This window comes from Ambystoma mexicanum, chromosome 10 (assembly GCF_040938575.1).
Source record: "Ambystoma mexicanum isolate Mex_15411 chromosome 10, UKY_AmexF1_1, whole genome shotgun sequence".
NCBI classification, from domain to species: domain Eukaryota; kingdom Metazoa; phylum Chordata; class Amphibia; order Caudata; family Ambystomatidae; genus Ambystoma; species Ambystoma mexicanum.
In genome coordinates, this window is record NC_090932.1 from 1,461,534,217 (window position 1) to 1,461,555,116 (window position 20,900).

Below are 20,900 nucleotides of genomic sequence, written 5' to 3' on the forward strand. Positions count from 1 at the left end.
AGGATATCAGGAGACGTTGGGCGTTGCCAGGCATTTTGTCTCAGGCTGCACAGCTCATCGCGGAATCCTGGGCTCCATCCACTAAGAGGAGCTACGACGCGGCTTGGGCCAAACGGACGAGCTGGTGCAGAGGGAGAAGTGTTCATCCCATTTCTGCGCCTGTAGTGTCGATTTTGAACTTTCTAGCTCATTTGTTGCAGGACGGGAAAGCGTTCCGCACCATAGGAGTGTACAGATCCGCCATTTCCGCAGGGCACCTCCCTATCGAGGGAGTGCCAGCGGGTGAACACCCAGCAGTGATTTGGCTTATTCGAGGAGCAAAATTCAGAGTGCCCCCAGAGCCTCGGTATACAACCGTCTGGGATGTTTCTTCGCTTCTTAAGTTGTTGGAGAGTTGGCCCGCCAGCAGATATTTATCTCTTAAACAGTTGTCAGGAAAGTTAGCAATGTTGTTGTGCTTGGTGTCGTATAAACATGTGTCAGACATAAGAGCACTTGAGATAGACAGAAGATCGTTTGGGCCAGAGGGAGTGACTTTCTCTATAGTAGGAAGAACTCACCGCGTCTGTCCATTATCCATATTTCCCGAGCAGAACCAAATGGTGTGTAGCAAGCTTGCGTGAAAGAGTACGAGAGCAGAACGGCAGAGTTCAGAGCAGCAAGTACTAAGCAATTGCTGATAGCGCACAGGAAACCCTTCAAGGGTGTATCCACAGCTACGATAGCCCGATGGGTTAAAGAGGTCATGCTTGCAGCGGGGATAGACGTTGAGAAGTATGGGGCGCATTCAGTGCGTGGAGCTATGGCATCTAAAGCCTTTAATACTGGGGTACCTCTTAGAGATATTTTATTAGCAGCAGATTGGTCAAATGATCGAACTTTTAAAGAATTTTATTTTAAGCCAACCGAGAATTTAGAGGTTACGGTGTTGGGAAGCTTTGAACAAGCATAATGCTCGCCTCCAGTCTTGTCATAGAATAAAGATTACCCCTGCTAGCTGCGCAGGGAGTATTAATTCTATTAAAGACTAGGAGGCGAGCATTAAATTCCCACCCAGATTATGTATTGTACAGGATATTATGAAATTGCATAAAATAATAATATGATGATATTGTCAATATATGGATGGATGCCACCCTGATTTTCTGATTTCTATTATTCTTAGGAGAGGAGCAGAAGAACAATTGATGTGGGAATCTAGCAGAAAGGGTCGCCTGAGATCGAGGAAGTTCGACATTTGGTTGGAGTTCAAGTTACAGCCAGTTGCAAGGCTTAGTGTGGAGTTCGCAATATGACTTTCAGAGCGAGTAAAAGAGAGGAGGAGCCCAGAGACAGGAAGTGGTTATTACTGGGCAAGGAATGTGATGGACTACAGAGACTATGGGGGTCATTACGACCCAGGCGGTAAGTACGCCAACTTTACCACCATGGTGTAAACTACGTTTACACCATGGTGGATGGCGGATTTACGGCCCCATTCCAAGGTGAGTGGGGCGGTAAATCCCCATTTCCCATTTTACCCTTCCCCATTCCCATTTTTGCCCCATAGGGCATAATGGGAGTGGGGAAGGCGCTAATTACGCCACCGTAAATTACGGTGGCGTAATTAGCACCAAGGCGGTTTAGCGCCATGGATTTTAATGGCTGCTAAAAGCAGCCGTTAAAATCGGAATCAGGCGTTAAGGGTTAACGACGGCGTTAACCCTTAATGCCTGAGTTGTAATGAGGCCCTATGGGGATTGTAGTTCAAATGGAAGAAAAGTCTGTTCAGACTGTTTTCAGTGGGTGTTATGGTTTTGAGTTTTGTTGAAACTGCTGAAGAGTAGTGAATTAAAGAAGTTGAAGAATAACGCTCGCCTCCTAGGGCCTCATTACGACCCTAGCGGAAGACCATGGTGCTATTAGCACCCTGGTACATGCCGGTAAGTTACCGACTCCGCCATGGAGAAAGGGGGAATTACCACCCCATTACAAGGTTGGCGGGGCGGTAATTCCCCCTTCCTCCATGGCCCTTCCCCATTCCCATTTTTGCCCCATAGGGCTCAATGGGAATGGGGAAGGCGCTAAGTACGGTGCTGCAAATTGCGGCACCGTAATTAGCACCAAGGTCCCTTTGCAGGTCCCTACTTAACAGCTGGTCTACACCAGCTGTTAAGGTTGGGTCCTGCAAAGGAACCTCGTAATTAGGCGCTAATAGGTTAACGGCGCCGCAGCCTTTTACGGCGCCGTTAACCCATTAGCGCCTGGGTCGTAATGAGGCCCGTAGTCTTTAATAGAATTAATACTCCCTGTGCAACTAGCAGGGGTAATCTTTATTATCTGCACCACGCTGCGCTTCGCGGAGGAAGGAGGTTAAGTATCCCTATGCAGGTGAGGCAGCAGGGCAGAGAGGGGCTCAGCAGCCAACAGGAATTAAAGGCAGCGCACACAACGCCACAGTATTCTACAGCACAAAGACACTCCAGTAAACTCCACTTATCTCCACTTTCATAATTGTGTTTCGTCCAGTAGTTCGCTGCCTCCCGCCCCCTTTTTCCCCTCCCACCATGCCCGCACCTCAGAGAAAGCAGCCTATGTAGCGCTGCCAGCCCGTTTTGTGGGACAAGCCCCAGGGTTGAGAGAAGCTGCCCTCCTCTCAGCATCTTCTAGGGTTGAGAGAAGCTTCCCCCCTCTCAGAATCTTCCAGGAGAAGGGCATAGTCGTGTGGCGCGGGCCTTCCTTAACCTTCAGCGTGACGCATAGTCTCTGCCGTGTGTCAGAGGCGAGTCTCGTAGCGTCACCAGAGACAAGGGTCTTGCTTGGGGGCTGGTCTTCGGCGAGGCTCCCTCACCTGCCACTGCCAAAAGCGGTCATAAGGGTATTAATAAACCGGGGCGCGGGCAGTATTTATTGTCTGGGCGCGGAGTGGATTCGGGAGCAGCGTTTGGAATTCCTCTTGCAGTCACATTCGGTCTCTCCGCGTCCAGCTGAACAATGGTAAGCCGTCTACTCCGGGCCCGACAATGGCTCTGAGCGGAGCCTGAGGGATGCGGCCTGGCGGGGATGGGGCCCGCGCTCCTCCTGGGGATGGCGCCAGCGCGCGGGCGTCCCCGCGCTCCTCCTGGGGGCGCTCCTCCTGGGGATGGAGCCAGGCGCTGGCAACTGGGGACAGAAACGCAGCAGAGGCTCCGGTGTGGGATGCGCCCGGGAAGCAGGGAGCAGGGTCAGGGGGAGGAGGGGGGCGCGAGCCAAAGACCAGGGGAAAGCCAGTCCCACCCCAGGCCTTGCGTGATCCCATGGAGTACTGGTGGGTGACAAGTGGCAGTAGATTCATCTCAACCAAAGGTGTAGTGGGCCACAAAATCACAGCAAACATATGGTATGTCCGATGCTATTGGTCAGTACCACTTTATTGCCACTGGTGTATGCGTTCGTGATGTATACATCCATGAGTATGTTTTCATATGATGATATAATATGTACTCTCATGAAACGTCCATTTTATGTATGCTGCTTATGTATGGTCGCGTTATTGCCACTGGTGTATGCGTTCGTGATGTATACATCCATGAGTATGTTTTCATATGATGATATAATATGTACTCTCATGAAAAGTCCATTTTATGTATGTTGCTTATGTATGGTCGCGTTATCGCCACTGCTGTACGCGTTCATGGTATACAATCGCGTATTGTTCGTATGATGATGATGGCATGTGTGTACTCCCATGAAATGTTTCCTTTTAGCTATGGTGGTCACGTCTATCTGAAAATCATGTGTGGGCGTGCGCACACACAACACCACACACACACACACTTTTAATATAATATAGTCTTGTGTATTTTGTGCATGCATTTCATATCTGGGTGCACCAATGTGTACTTACGGTTGTACTATTTCAACTCTAATAATACATTAGTCCGTGCACTCAGCACTTTATAGAGTTTGGCAGCAAATTGCTAACATTTTAGAGAAATCCCTCATTACGATACTGGCGCTAAACCATGGCGCTATTAGCACCATGGTTGGTGCCGGTATCGTAACGAGTCCGCCAATGTTCAATGGGGATTTACCACCCCATTCCAAGGTTGGCGGGCCGGTAATTCCCCATTGAACATTGGCCCTTCCCCATTCCCGTTTTTGCCCCATAGGGCTCAATGGGACTAGGGAAGGCGGTAAGTATGGTACCGGACTTACCTCGAGAGTCCCTTTGCGGGTCCCTACTTTAACGGCTGGTCTAGACCAGCCATTCAGGTCGGGTCCCGCAAAGGGACCTCGTAGTAAGGCGCTAAGGAGTTAACGGCGCCGCAGCCTTTTATGGCGACGTTAAACTCTTAGTGCCAGGGTCCTATTTTGAAACTTAAAAGATGAATTAACGATGAAAGGATTTCATTATATTTAGTGTAAATGAAGTTTTATCATTTTAAGTTGTGTAAAGTATGTCGAAAACATGCGGTGTTATAGAAGTATGTGAAAAGTTTTTATGAACTAATCACATTAAATATAAATTAAAAAATAAAAACATTTAAATGATATCTGTATCCCACATGATGGTAGTCTAGTCTAATATGTATTTCATGCACGTATGTTAAAAATGAAGAAGAATATCCCATCACATTATATGTGTATGTTTGTGTGTGTACTCAGTATGTGTGTACTGTCCTATATGGGGGTGCCATTTTAATCTCAGTATCAGCTGGCCCACGCGTGAGCAGCGCTTGCAAATGGCCACCAAAAGCTCAGAACACGGCCCTGATGTAAGTCGTGGGAGGACCTGTTGGGCCTGGAGCTTTTATTTCAGAAGGCGATGTTATCGGCCAGAATAACTCCAGGAACGTCTTCAGCTGCGCGGCCCCAGGAGCCCCGCAGATAACACCAGCCTGCGCCCTAGTGCTGCGCAGGTTAGCGCGCGCCTTACATGTGATTTGTGGAATTGTGCGGCCTGGTCACTGCCGCGGCACGTGCTGAGCCTGAGAGAATGCTCTCGTTGTGTCTGGGATGCACTGGCCACACAATGGACCCCCATCGTGTTTCACACTGACGTTTACGCAGCACACTGACGGCACGCACTGCATTATCCAACAGGGCAGACTGGCCTAATGGGACATCATGGGAGGGTCTGAGAGGCTGGCACCTCCGAAAGGCCGAGAGGGCTGGGGCTGAGTCAGACGTGTGTCAGGCAGAAATGGGGATGAAAGCAAAGACTAGCCATAAAACAACATTACACATGAAATTAGAGAGGATTCTGGAACTCTCCCCGGGATCTCGAATTCCAGAGTCAGGGCAGCTGCTGAGATTGGAACATTCTGTGGGACAGAAATTGGGAATTTCTCAGCGAAGGATCCTGGCTGTGTGTGCACCTGGAGCAGACCAGGCGGAATGGGGTTTTAGAAACTCTTTCCTGGGGTTGGCAGGAGCATCCTCACGAGCTTCGAGGGCTGGAGGGAGTAAGAGTGAGTAGAAACTCACTCCTACATGAATATTTTCTGGAAACAGTAGTACGTACGTTGCATGCATGTAGCACTAGTCCTCCAGCAATGCCAGTCTTCCCATTGAAGCACACTGGCCTGAGTATAGGCATGAGGTCCCAGCTTGGGTGTGAGGGCTGCCCTATACCCGGGCTTCCATTGGCTCTGATAGCGCCGGGCACCTTCTAAAGACATTGGACATCTCATGCCTGGACCGAAGAGACTGGGCTTTAGGAAGGAGTCACTTAAATGCAGCACTATTTCCATCTTTCGTACTAAAAGGGGAAACTTGAATTTAGTTACATGGCTTTTTAAATGTTTTATTTAGCATTTATATAGCGCTACGAACCCTCAGGTATCTGAGCTCTGCTCATTATTACCCACGGTGTGTGGTGCTCATTTATCGACCTCGGAAGGATGAACGGCTGAGTTGGGGCCTGCGTCAGCAGGCTCTGCACAGATGTCAGAGCGAGCGCTCTACTGGCTGTGCTATCGGACTTTTCACACATGAAATATTAAATTAACTCGCTGTCAACACTCCTTACTCTAGTAACAACTTTATGCACTTTGTAACCTAGATTCAGCCTGGAAAGCTCCGCTCTTTGTATATGTTTAACCATGTAACCACAGTGTTTTTTTATTGTCATGAACAGCGCCTAGCTACCTCCGGCTTTGGTGCGCTATACAAGTGGCAAAATAAATAAATACAATGAAATAGAGGCCGGCACTGGGAATTGATTCGCTCGACACTGCGGCTTCCTGTTGCTCTATGCACCTGCTTTAGGGGCAGTTCAATGATATTGTGAAATGAGAGAGATGGACCATAAGATAAGGTTACTTACCTGTAGCAATTATTCTCCAACATATCTATCGTTCATAGATTTTGAATGAATAACCCCAGTCTTTTTAAACACCTACACAGTCCTGCGTGCCTGCAGGCAAGTTCAGCAACCAGGCACTGCCATTCCATTACTTATAGTATGTTTTATCATGCAGGCATCGAAAAAGGCGAAGAAGAGAGCCGGAGGCGCAAACTCCAACGTGTTCTCCATGTTCGAGCAGACGCAGATCCAGGAATTCAAGGAAGTAAGTGAACGGGTGACAGTGCTTTGCAGGGAGTCTTCATGAATCTACTCCCGGAAGCAAGCACTTCATGGCTCGAGGCTGCGAGTCTGATTGGATGGCAGGGAGTTTGTTGGGGACAGATGAGTCTTGACAGGATTTCTGAAGGCTGATTAATTGGGCGTCCTACCGGTGTTCCCTTAGGTCTAAATGGAGATGAGGGAAATCCACACTCTCCAGACTCTCCCAGAAATTATTAGGATGGAACCATTGACCAATCCAGAGTGCAGGCACTGGGGAGATAGTCGACAGCAGACACAATGTGGCAGTTGTCACACCTGCAGAGGTCTGATCTATGACCACTCATAGTGTTCCACGTGCATGCCTTCACCTCAATTTACCCCCACACAGCATCCCCTTTTACTTTTCAAAGTTTGCACTTCATAGCGTCAATTGAATCTAAAGCGGGAGAGTTAAAAACAAGGTTTCGAATGAATTGCAATAAATAAATAAATAACTAGAACATTAAAACGTAACTGAGTCTAATATTGAAAACATGCGCCCAAAGACACATTTCCGGTCTCCTTTCATTGGCGTGGTTCAAACCCACCCTGTAAGATTCCTCCCATTGCCAACCCTAACCCTCCACCACTTCCTAAATATGTGTACCCTTTAATTAACATTTCCCAACGGGATCTGTTCCTGTCACTAGCAAGACGGGATGTGCTTAGCTGAAGTCCCTCATGTAAAACAACGCTTAGTCCCCCCCAATAACCCCTCATGCCTATCTCACACGCATCCAACAATACATCGCTCCGTGCGTGTGTGTGTGCGTGCGTGCGTGTGTGTGCGTGCGTGTGTGTAGCGGTGGGAGAAATTGCCAAATTTCGCTCCACAGTAAAACGAGTGGATTCGAGGTGAAATCCTCACTTCTCCAGTGAACTCAAATCAAATTGTCAATTTTGCCTGTCCCGACCCCCGACCCACCACAAATGTAGATTTTTGGGGAGGCTTTGCTTCGTGGTTCCAAATATTTCCACCAATTTGCTTCTACATTTCAGGTTTGCCAGTTTCTAAGCACCCCTAACTTTGGCACCTGAACCAAATGGGCTCAATGGCCTGCTGGTTTCCCCAGGGTCACACAGTGTGGTCACGTGGGGAGCTGAGATTATTTCTCAGTTCACCAGGTTCTATGGATAGAAGTTTAGACACCAACCACGTCCTTGCTTTGCAACCTGCATTTGTTCCCTGTACAGCCCTGCATGCTTCTGATGCTGTCACTTACAGCCCCCTCAGCACCAACAGCCGGATGACAAGTCATTATGGACATAGCGCTCACTGTATGATTTCACTTAGTGCCTTAGCTGAGGGGCGGGGAGAAGTATAATGACATCCCATGTCTCTATATAGCGCTTAATGCCTGATTTCTACCACTTTGAAGCACTGTAATGACAGGCACTATTATTGCCCAGTTCAAAGGAACTCAAATAACCGGTCTCGCTAGGATGAAGGTCTCAGTCAGCATCGCTTCAATTCAAACCTGAGCCTGCTGGTCCCGCTTAATCCACTGAAGCGAGCCCTTAACTTCCTGGGCTGTCTTATCGACTCATTTGTGTTAACCAGGGTTAAAGTCGAGGGTGGACTCAGTCCCCCCTCACAGCTAAAATGAGAAACATTGAAGTCTTCCTTGAATATATGAATTAAATCCGACCATTGGAATCGAACTGCACCACTGCACCATACAACTTGATGAAAAATAGCAAACAACTAAAGGTGAAATGTCGCATTTCCGTACTGCATGTTCCAGGGAGAACATTCGTATTGTTGGTTCTTGGAGTTTAAAAGATGCACACCTTTTAACGTTTTCAAAAACACGATTAGAAGAAAATATCCTCTCTTGGTTTTGTGTGTGTGTAGATTTTATGAAAGGCAAATGCCATTCGTCCTGTGCAATGTCGGTGGTTTTGCAAATCCAATTGAATGAAATGTGCATATGTCACCTTGATATGCTAATTTCTGGCGACGTCCCATCCCTGCGTTTGTTGATGAGTTCCCCCACTTTTATTTTTAGGACTTGACCCCTGGTGTTATCCCTGATGTCTGAACGGCGCTCCCTATCAACGTCAGTGCCCTGACATCCCACTAGCCTTTGGGCACAGCTCGAGGTGCGCTATTTACAACTGGGCTCCCACTAAAGAGCTCCTTCATATTTGATGCAGTTTTTTATGTCCCCATTTTACTGGTGCAGAGCTGTGCGAGCCCCTTATGCCATGGCAATTCAGCATTTCATCTCGCTTTGTCTTAGAAGGATAGCTCAGGGGCAACGTGCTCGCCTTGGAAACAAGATGATGCAGAACAACACATGTTCGATCCCCGGCTCCACGCTTAGAAATCTCTGCGTATTAATCACATCATATCATAGAAGCCTTAAGAACATCAAAGCAGTGACATTAACATAACAATCGTGCATGTTATGCAACTGGCTCTTGCCAGGTTATATGGGGGGCAAAATCCAATGGTGATATTACCCAAGGCGCCCAGAGGCGCACTGGCAACCAAAAGAGGCCCTCAAAGTGATCCCACATTGCCCAACCCTTTTCCTATAGTTTAAAGAGGCCCAGGGTGCAGAGGCCTACCAGGAAATCTCCAGTGCCCCTATGGGCCAGTCCTCCCTGAATGCACCATGAAAGGAGGGAATGTTTGTTGCGCACCGGCCATCCCGCGCATGCGCACAAAATGCATTGTTAACATAGTGCTAGGTTATCAAAACGTTGCCCATGTCCCAAAAAAGTGGAGCAAATGAATTTAGCACCAATTTTGCTTCATGGAATGGAGGAAACAGGTTTAGCCCTAATCGGTATTACCCACAAATATTTTCACTAGGGCAAGCATGAAGCCAGCTGTTTTTTTTACCATGTTTGCTGTATAACATGAAAATACATTTTGTAAAAACATTACTTTTATGTTATGCAGCACATCTAGTACCATGGTCCAAACTTTTTTAGATTAAGGATTGTGTCACATCCTGCTTTATCATTCCATATTATTTAAGCACTCATCATGTTGCCTTTGCTATTGGCGTTAAACAAGGCATGCACAGTAATCAAACATGTCCTTGCTGGCTGCACAATAATACAAGTAAAACATGCCATGCCATTGTAAGAAAACGTCAATGCTCAAATCCTCGCTGGGCCTCAGTGTTGCATGCACTCACCACATGCATACCCATTCACCCACCAGTCACTCACCTATGCAGCTTCTCAATCATTCTTAAACGCACCTAGAACGTTCACACCGCATTACCATTCACACGTGCACTCATACCCACGCACAAGATTCCCGTGGACTTTAATTCATATACGCACTTACATAGCCACCCTCTCACATACACGTACAGACCCATAGACATCCAAAATCCTTGCATGTCTACACTTAACCAAAAATGCTTTTATTTTCTTACATGTTTCCGGTACAGCTCCATACTTGACACCGCTCCTGTTCCTCCAGCTTGTGCTGTTCAAGCAGAGCGCAAGCAAGGAGAGCTTCTTGGTTCTTGACATAAGCAGTGGAGCCAGAACACCTCCATCTGGCCACCACCACTGCTCCTCAGTAGGCATTTAAAGATGTCGGCAAACCTTGCCGGCTCAGTTCCTATGCAATCTTTGCCCCTGGGTATGCAACCTTTTATATTTCATCTTAACTGACGCAATGAACGTGAAGACTGTACTTCCTTTCCCCGGCATATGTAATTTCCTGTCTGTGGGTTGGAAGCAGCTCACAAAATGGAGGGCAGTAAGGAAACCCTTTGAAACATAGGAAGAATTGGGACAGTTCTGACTAGGGAGACCAGGAAAAAGTTCAAACATCCATAGTAAGGAGTAACAAAAATGTTTCAAGATATAGTGTGTGCCCCCTTTGCACTGTGTACAAACAAGTTCCATTCTGGCTAGGCTATAGACATCTTTCTTACGAGAATGAAGCAAGAAGTAAGCTTTGAGTGCACTGGGGAGGGCATTCCCTCAAAACCTGAAGCAGAGCTCAAAGCGGTCTCCAGTTATGGAGTAAATCAATAAACAGAGGAATTACAGATCTCCCCTTCCCCTTCTCCCCAACCTCGCAGTGCCAAGAGGGAGGATTTGCTGTATTTTGGGGTTCTATGGGGGCAGGGGACAGAAAGGAAAATGAGTGGGGCAGGACTGATGAGTAGTTTTCCATTGTTATGATAAACAGATGGCCTACCAGGTGAGTGGAGTGCCAGAGGACCAGAGTTTGCAGGAGAAAATCAGATGCTGGAGCTTGCCAGGGAGGCCTGGACTGCTGTCTTTCCCAGGGGATCGTGAGGATGGTTGAGGCGTTGAAAGATGGGATTTCAAGTCGCTGATGTATCTGCTGGGAGGGGAGCAGGATCTAATAACAGTGGCTCGGTGGAGGGTGCGAGAGAAATGTTTGCAGGATATGGACCCATTAAAGATGGCGCCAATGTGTTACTGGAGAGTGTTCAGAGAGGCACAGTAGGAGCTGCCTTCCGGTTTGGGTGCTTGTCGCCTAACCATCCAATTTAGGATGCCTTCAGTTCGCTTCCTCACACCTCTTGCTGACACCCCATTCATCATCATCCTCACTCATCAGTTATTTAGTCTGATTCCTACTGGGACAAGGAGGTGAGACATTAAGAATACGAATGATGACTGTGGAGTGAGGAGTTGAGAGGAGGAGACATGAGGCTGTCGCCAGATGTGATCTCCCTTTGAAGAAAGCCTCATTTTTCATTTTCGCATATCCTTCTGGGTTCTCCTCCTCACTCATCAGACCTCATCTTAATGTGCGGCACATTTGTTTATTGTATTGCCCTAAATGTGTAGAGTACTTAGATTGTCATAGTACATATGCGCCGGTGGCAGTGAGTTCAATTAATATTTATTGTTGGCAATGCTTTCAGAGATAGGCATGTGTTTCGTGTTGCAGCAGATCTTGAGTTTGGTGTCATTTCTCTGATGTCTTCATTCATATGAGTGATAAGGAGTGAGGCATTGGGTATACGAATGAAGACCAATGAGTGATGAGAAGTGAGGCATTGGGTATACCAATGAAGACCAATGAGTGATGAAGAGTGAGGCGTTGGGTATACCAATGAAGAGCAATGAGTGATGAGGAGTGAGGCGTTGGGTATACCAATGAAGACCAATGAGTGATGAAGAGTGAGGCGTTGGGTATACCAATGAAGACCAATGAGTGATGAAGAGTGATGCGTTGGGTATACCAGTGAGTTGTGAGAAGTGAGGCATTGGCTATACCAATGAAGACCAATGAGTGATTAAGAGTGAGGCGTTGGGTATACCAATGAAGACCAATGAGTGATGAAGAGTGATGCGTTGGGTATACCAATGAAGATATACGAATGAAGACCAATGAGTGATGAGGAAGACTAAGGAGGAGGCATGAGGGTGCTATAGAATGAACACCTGTAGTTTTCTTTTTAGGGCATCCGTGTTTGTCCTCCTGACAGTTTATTGCCACAATAGTGGGGCCGGAGCTGGGGTGGGGGGCGGTGCTCGGAGGGGCAAGAATTTAGGAATGCTAACAAAGACCGATGAGTGGGGCGGATGACTGAGGGGTCAGTCCGAGGAGCAGAAATTAGGATTTTCTCAAAATGGACGATGTTCAGGGGAGAAGGTCATGTGCTCCTGCTACTGGCTGGCGAGAGTCCACAGTCACAAACCCATTGTGAACAAATGAGTGTTTGTCTAATAGTCCACTTGCCCCGTGTCCTCGGAGCTACCTGCATCCAGGACTGGATTAATAGCCAACAGCAATTAGCATCCATGCCATGGCTTGTGAGTCCATCTACAAATGGGAATAGGCAAGCCCAGCTTGCAAAGTGCTAGTGGCTGAAAAGTTAGGGCTAGAGAAAGAGGACTCTGATGGCAAAGCTGATCATTGCGCTTGGCTTTGCGGCATACATAGAAGCAAGGTATATGCATGCATGGCCGTTGAATGAGAGGTAGAGGCGCCCACCATAGGGTTGCTCATCTTGCCTGCAACCGTTCAGAGTGGCATTGAGGGTGATAATTGCCTTTCTAACTACCCGGATACTGATAGCTTCTGGAGGGAGGAGAGAATCCAAAGATGCCTGACGTATAGCTACCACCTAAAGCTCACAGTGTCTCACGTCACTGATCCATATCATCCACTTCACTGACCCACACCATCCCGGTATCAGGTAATATTATCCCCACCAGAAATACCGCCGTATATATGGTCATTTGGAACGGCCAAAGGCGATATTTATGGGGGGGGATACATTTTTGTGGTTTTTGGGAGCGGGGGTTGAGGAGGTGTCCCCCGCTCCTTTAAAAATAATGCAGGGGTTGCGGGGGTGTCCCTCGCAGGTTTCATGCCTTAATATCGCCGCAAAAATATGGTGATATTTTTGTATGGCGATATTTTTGCAGGTGATATTAACACATTGAACCCACCATCCCCTAGAATGAAGATGGCACTCAGGAGCTGCATGCCTGGTGTTCAGAGAACTGGGCAAGTAGGGTGATCAGAGGCACAGAGAGTTAGGAAATGCAGAAGTAAGTAGAAGACCATAGGGGCCTAAGGCACATGGGTTAACACAACTCAGCCATGAATATATCCAAGGAGAAGGTAAGCAGTCCCTCCAGATCCTCACAAGTCCTCAAGGCATTGCATTGGGCACTATTCACTGCAGATGGCCAGCATCCCACTTTCTGTGGCACATGAGATAATGATACAGAGAATATAGGAGGGGCAGCACATATGGACAGAGAGTACACCACACACGCACAAACAAGGACATGGATTCTTCAGTTGTGATTCTTAATAGGGATCTTAAGCCTTTTTAATCCTTCCAAGGGCATCCGGAGGCTGGATCATTGCCTGTATCCATCAGTTCAATGTTTCTTGACATATTTCAATAGTGCAAACGTCAGACGGATGGAAGGTGGAGTTGACCAGCCAGGATTCGAACCTGTGCCCTACAGGCTGCACACTGATCATTGTGACGGATGGATTAGTCCACTGAGCTATAATTGATGTCAACGTCATGTCATAGCATTCTGAATATATAGGAAGTTACAGAGGAGAGTAGACCTTTAATTAGTCAAAGTGAAAATTCATGAGATCCTCTGAGAAACCAATAGATTCACTTACTCTCCCTCCCTGCAGGGACACAACTCAGATGCACAGAGATGCACAGTGCTCACTCAGACACACTCTACAAAAGTGTGCACCAAGCCCTCAGGGATACAGCTGACAGGGATCTAAAGGGCACACACTCATACAATCTGCAAGGACCCTAAAAGGGCAGAGACATTTCCTACAAAAAAAGCACCCATCACCACGCTCCTCGGCTCCTGCAGCTGAGCCCCACCTGCCCCCTCCCACTGTCCCCCTCGCTGCAGTCTATTGGTGTTTCCCTGGTCATTTCTCACATCCTCCCACTGTGGCTAAACATCCAAAATTAGAGGTTTCCATCCCTACTCATCCCCACTACACACCCAATTGAGCACTCACAAGAAACAACGCCTAACCCCCCCTTCCTGCCGAGACAACCCACACCTCAGCACCCCTTTGATCATCTACCATCCCTCACATAGGTTGTCAAACCAGTTCTCTCCCTCCCGCCAGGCCTACCCCAATTTTGACCACTCCACTTCCACCCCTATTAGCATTGCCTGCCCTCCAGCACCAAAACCTCCTCATTCAGATACCGCTTTGCATCTCTATGCACCTTGTGTGCAATCCTTGGCTCTACCCCCTGATCCCCAGCTCAGCCGACCCTCCAACTCTTACCCACACGCCCAAAGCTCCCTCAAAATAACTTAATAATAGACACCTCACCTCCCGCGCCATTCCTATCAAGCAATACTTTCCCTAACTACTATCCAGATATAATGATAACTCCCACACCCACACTCTCGCATCCTACGACACACCACCAAACCCAGTGAAATTGCTCCTTACCTGGTAAATAGCCCCCAATGCCCTCGAGCCAAGCACTCCCCCCCACACACCTCTCCTATCGAGCAAATCCCCCCTAAACTACTGCCCAGACATAATAATAGCGCCCACACCTGCACTCTTGCATCCTCCCCCACACTTCCAAAACCCGTGAAATTGCTCCTCAACCTGCTAAATAGCTCCCAAGGCCCTTGAGCCAAGTACTCAACCCCACAGACTTCTAGGAGACTGTCACCAGACACCCCCCAGCCGACTGGAAATCCTACCCCCATCTCAGATACCTTCTGGCCCTCTTCCCCCCCCCAACACTACAGAAAACACCCCACTAATCCATTTAGCCCCAGCACCCGGCACACTAATTCATGCCCTCCACCGCATACACTCCCAACCCTCGTAACCACATTACCATCCGACATCCAGACCTCTTCCTCTATCCCAGCCCTCACCACACTTCCACCAATAACTCATAGGGGCTTTGTCCCTTTACCCCCTCCGGAAACCAGCTGTCTTCCTCTGTGGACACTTCTCACACACACATTTCGGACCATGCACCGAGTCCCACCTAACATCTTGGTCACACAGCAAGCCAACCGCTTGACCTCTCCATCCAGCTCTCCCTTCCCTTCACAGCCTTCATCACTGCATCGACCATCAATCTCTCCCACCTCCACAGCGAACCAACCCCATCGCTCTGGGGTCATTCCTTCTCCTCCCCCAGCACCCACCCAGAATCTAACTCCCCCACTCGAAACAAATGACTAACCAATCACCTGAATTGCATTCTCATCAATGCCAGATCTGTCACAAAGAATCACCACAATATATACAACCTAATCTTATCAGAATGCCCCACCGTCCTCTTCATCACCTAAACCTGGTTCTCCCAAGACTTCCGGCTGATTGCGCATGAAGCCTTCCTGCCGGGTTACAAACGTATTGTCCAGAACAGGGCCAGCAGCATGGGCTGCATTGCCAGTGGCGTAATACAAAATGTGGGGCCCCGCCTGCGAGCCATTCTGAGGGCCCCCCCCCCCAACTCAGGAGCAAATCACGGTTCGTGCTACACACTGGGCAGGCCTAGATTATCACGCTTGCACAATACGCATGAACGTGCTGCTGAAGGGGTATGCCGCACACTGTACTAGGAAAAAGATATAAATATGTGTTTTAATGCAATATACAGCACACTTTGAGAATAATCAGCTAACATGCCAGAGTGTTTGCAATTGATTTGTAGGGTAACACCAATCCAATACACGGTAGTCACCAACAGTGTACAGGAACATGAATGCTTTGCTATTAAAAATGTCATGCACATTGAAAACAGGTCCCACTGGCTGCACAATGTAGACCAGTGTAGACACGTCCTAACACTACAGTAAAGCATGCCAGGCAACATTTAGACATACCTAGACTGGTTGCACAAAAATGCCAGTCGAAGCAATAACACTCATCAAGAAGAGAGCACACACTGAAGGCCGGATCTCTGCTGCCTCCAACAACACGGCCAAACTCATTAAAATCTGCACGGAACTGGTCAATCCTGTTGCGGTCTCTGTCTCTCCTGTTCCCTCCCAGGCCCTCTGCATGGCTCTGGCCTCGCACTTCTGTGCTAAAACTCAGGACATCCTGTCAACTATCTCCTCTTCCTCTCCCTCTTCCTCTCTCGGCCTCCCTTTGGCCATCTCTACCTCTCCTCCTCCTTTCTCCTCTTTCTCTCTGACAACACCTGACAAGGATTCTAGACAAGTCTGATCCATGAAAGTGTCACCCAAACAGCTGCTCCCCTGCTTCTCCAGAGCCATCAAGGACCATATTGACACCCTTGCTGCACCTTGGCCGATTTCTGTAATCAGTCTTTCATCACTGGAACGTTCCCCTCTCCCATTAAGCACTCCCTTGTGCACCCACTCCTCAAGAAGCCGTCTGCCAATCCTACCTGTCCGGCAAACTATCGCCCAATCTCCATCACCCCTTTCCTGGGCAAGCTCTTGGAAAAAAGCTGGCCATCTCCCAGCTTACTCTCCACATTGAATCTGTTGGTTGTCTCCATGACCATCAGTCTGGCTTCAGAGCTGCCAGAGGCACAGAAACTTCTCTCCTGAACACCCGTGAAGATCTGCTCTCTAACCTTGATTCCAGCCTTCCTTCTGCCCTAATCCTCCTTGATCTTCCCTCTACTTTCGACACAGTCAACCATGCCATCCTGATCAATCCACTTTATGAGAACCTGGACATCAAGGATCAGGCCCTGTAGTGGCTGACCTCCTTCCTCTTGGACTGCCCCTACCAGGCCCAACTTGGTCCCTTTTTCTCCGCCACCTCTCTCTCTGGCTGTGGCATTCCCCAGGGCTATATCCTCTCACCCTGGTTTTTCAACCTCTACTTGGCCCCTTTGGACCACCTGATCTCTACCTTCTCCTCTAACTTTCAGTGTTAAGCGGATGGCACTCAGCTTTCCTTCAGGCTCCTTTCATCTCTTGCTCATTCCTGACTGTCTATCCGTGATTCAGGATAGAACAATTTCTACCTTAGTGCCATTATGATGGCGATCCTTCTCATTGGGACCCCTGCCCCTGCGTTCCCTCTCTCACTCTGGCCGCCCACCTTGGGCCCTCTTCCTTCGCCATCCTGCAAGGCAAAAAACCTTTTGTCATCATCAACTCCACTCTCTCTTCTATCCTCGCATCTTGTACGTGGCCAAGAAGTCTCACTACCTACCAGCTGCTCCTTCTCAAAGGGACTCTTCCCTTTCTCACTTTCCCCCGGAAGCTCTCTGTCTCCAGAGCCCTGTTTCTCTCTAGGCTGGACTACTGCAACATCTACTCTCCGCCCTCTGCAACTAATCCAGAATAGGACAGCAAGACTTATCCTTGGCCACAAGCCCAGGGATCATATCTCTACAGCCCTGAAATCTCTCTACTGGCTCCCGGTGGTTGCAAGAATCAAGTTCAAGACCCTTTGCATTGTCCAGAAGGCTTTCTGGGGTCGGACCCACACTACATCCATTGCTCTCTTCCAAAATACCATTTTTTTCTAGCCCTTCCCCCGGCTACCTCCAACTCTCTAAGGGCCAGATGCTTCTTTAGGCAGAGAGTGGGGGTTGATCTCTCTCCTCTGCAAATGCCTCCCTCTGGAATGGCCTCCCTGGCCCTCTCAAACATTAGCGGACCACCTGATGTTCCAGAAGCAGCTCAAAACGTTCCTCTTCTCCTCTGCTTTCCTCGCTCCCTCCCCTGCTGACCTACCTGTCTGCTGTACTGACTGGTTGCTTAGCGAGTCTCACGGGGCCCAGGCTCTTTCTTGATCAGTCACCCTTGCACTGCCTGCAGCCTACCACGCACTTAGGGACTAACTGTAACCCTACAGCCCCTTGTTATCCTTGCACTATCCAGAGCTGCACTGTCCTGGCTGCACTTACTAGGAGCCTTGTAGCCCTGTTTTCCCCTCCCTTCTTCCTTGCACTTCCCCCCTCCCTTTCCCCTTGCATTTCTCATTCTCACACTTGCACGATTTGAATGACACACAACCTAGTAAGATCATTTGTCTTTTCCACCCTCTATCTTCACTCCATTGCTTGTCGCGCCAAGAAACACTTGTGTACAGGCGTGTTATAATAGACTTATATCATATCATTTTATCACAGATGCTCCAAAAAATATACAATGCTGCAGTAAGAAATGGCTAGACTGGCATCACCCAAATGCCAATCTAGCCAGGTAATTACACTTAGCAGGACTGCGCATTAAAAAGAAAAGTCATACCAAACTGAGGAATAACTAGACTGGCTGCACCAAAATGCCTCTCTAGCCACTAATACCACATATCATGCCTACTTAGCCTGGACATAGACAACCATTATGACTTTTCGCACAATCCCACCGCCCACAGATCCCCTCTCCCTCTTATGCCCTACCCCAACCTCCAAAATCAGCTGCTTGTCCCTCTTCCTTGTCCCAGAACTTACGTTTGAGGCTCCTTGCCTCATAGGTAAGTACTGGGATGAGGAAGCGTGGCATTAGGAGTAATGAAGATACAGGTAGCTAAGTCAGGGATTACCTCCATGTACCTCTACCTCATCAAATACTGCCTCATACACAAGTACTGCCTCATACACAAGTACAGGGACAAGTAAGAATAGGGCTAGGAGTAATGACGATTACCAATAAGTAATTAAGGCATCAAACACAAGTAGCAGTTTAGCAATATTCAGTTGACTGGGCTGCAGCACTCACCCCCAGAAATGTTGGGCTATGTTGACTCACCCTGGCTGACTTTCAGATAAGTTGCCGGACAGAACAGGAGAAAGATGTTAAACGGCACCTGGGTTTCGCTGTTAACAAGGGCCCATCAGTTACTAATGTAAAGCATTTCACTGTTAGTACCTGCATTCAAATGCCAAATGTTTTAGGCAATTGAAATTGTGATGTGGGCTTAGTACTTTCATGCCAGGGAAATGTAGAAAGGGTACAGGGGATCGTTCATTCTCACAACAGTTCATAAGTGGGTGCTTTCACACTTAAAGTAGAGAGTTAACTGCTTGTAACAGTGATGCTCTACTAGAAGAGTCTTATTAAAATGCGTAAAGAAGTTAGATGCCCCCACACAAATAAGTTTGCCTCCCCCACCACCCGTGAAGATAGCGCCTCTCCCAACATTTGAAGGATCAGCCCCCCGAAATGTAGGTTTTGTTGCACCCCTGAACACAAGCACAAACACCATTCACCATATACACGCATGCACACCCAGTCATCCTTACATTTAAGTGTGCACTCCTTCACCATACAGGCACACCCAGGCAGCTATTCATACATTTAAGTGTGCACCCTTTCACCCTGCAGGCACACCCAAACAGCCACCCATACATTTAAGTGTGCACCCTTTCACTGTACACGCACACGCACACCCAGTTACCCATACATTTGTGTGCACCCTTTCACCATACACTCACACAGGCAGCCACCTGCACATTTAAGTGCACACCCTTTCCCAATACACTCACACACGCACACGTCATGGGGTTGAGGGGAGCCCTATTACTTCAAAAAGAAATTGGGCCTCAGTATAAGTTTGTCGGTCCGGTAACAACAGTACCGGTAGGCTTTCCGGTACCGTTGTTACCAGACCGGCAAACTACGAGTTCTGCTCGCGGGCGCCTTCCCACCGGCAAGGTCTGACTTGGCGGGTGTACCGGCACCCGCGAGCCGAGCATGTTGGATGCACCAGCAGCATTCTGAATGGTACCGGTGCATCCAAGCTCCCCATTGCCATTGGAATATGGGGATCAAATGGGAATGGGGAGCATTTTTTTCTGGCGCTTGTGAATGGGCAATTACTGGGTCCGGTGGAGCCATAATGACCCGGTAATTGCCCATTCGCTGGTGCTGGAAAAAAGCACAAGTTGGGCAGCAGCCTTCCGGTTTTACCGGCAAGGCTACGGCCAAACTTTTAATGAGGCGGATTGTTTCTTTTGAAATCACTCTGACTTCATAAAGAAATGATTTCTGTTAAGAACCGAACCATAACAGAAATAATTTCTTTATGCAGGCAAAGTGATTTCAAAAAGAAATTAAAAAAAAAAAAAGATTTTGAAAAATATTTTTTTCATTTTTTTTCCAGTTGGGGCCCCCTCCTAGGACATGTGCTAGCGGGGCCCCCCGCACAGCGGGGGCTGCAGGAGCCCCTGTTACGCCAGTGTATTGCTATCCTTCACAAAGCCTGCCTCTCCACCTCGCACACTGACGACCAGGTCTGCAACACAGGCTGAAAATCACTCTTGGTACAATTCCTGCTCTCCCATAGCTTCTTGCTCATCTATCGAACCCGGGATACAGCAGAATCTTTGCGTCTTTCCCTTTGTGACTCCATAGAACCATTATGGTCTCCCACCCCCACCACACCGTACTAGGGGATTTCAACATCTGGTTTGACATCCCACACAACCCAATGACCTGATCACTACTGGACAACCTGGAAACTTTGGATCTAACAAAGCTATTCTCAGGGCCAACCCACTCTGCTGGTTACACCCTAGTCGCAATATTGGGTTCATCTGAACTCCTCACCACACTACCACTTTACCTGCTTGTCTAGTCTGGGGGCCACTAAACCAATCCCGCCTCTGGAAGAAGATCAAAGTGACTCCTCACCTGGCAGACTATACTCACCTCCCAGAACTCCATCCCCCGCCACACGGGCCAGATTACCATCTCTAACTTCGATCACTGGCTTTCAGAAGCACTCCGCTACATCTCCCTGCATCAACCTTGAACCATATCCTGGAGCATTAATGGTGTGCAGACCCATTATGAGCCTGCAGAATGGCCTACATCTCCCAGCTCAAAATGCAGTGCAGAAATACGCAAAGCCAAAAAATCCTACTATTGGAACAGAATCTCCAAAGCC

At 48.3% G+C, this 20,900-nt stretch overlaps 1 protein-coding gene across 3 annotated transcripts in view; it reads left to right on the forward strand.

Annotated features, from left to right (window-relative positions):
* The first annotated feature begins 2,854 nt into the window (after positions 1-2,854).
* The window catches only part of MYL2 (myosin light chain 2), a 50,983-nt gene continuing 32,937 nt past the window's right edge, over positions 2,855-20,900 (forward strand). Inside the window, exons 1-2 of one of the 3 annotated variants that reach the window (XM_069619533.1) lie at positions 2,855-2,976; positions 6,444-6,533. In XM_069619533.1, the coding sequence (XP_069475634.1) occupies positions 2,974-2,976; positions 6,444-6,533 (93 nt within the window). In that variant the 5' untranslated portion in view covers positions 2,855-2,973. Of the gene's footprint in view, positions 2,977-6,437; positions 6,534-20,900 lie in introns of those variants that run through there. The other 2 variants (XM_069619534.1, XM_069619532.1) reach the window with 2 other exon arrangements.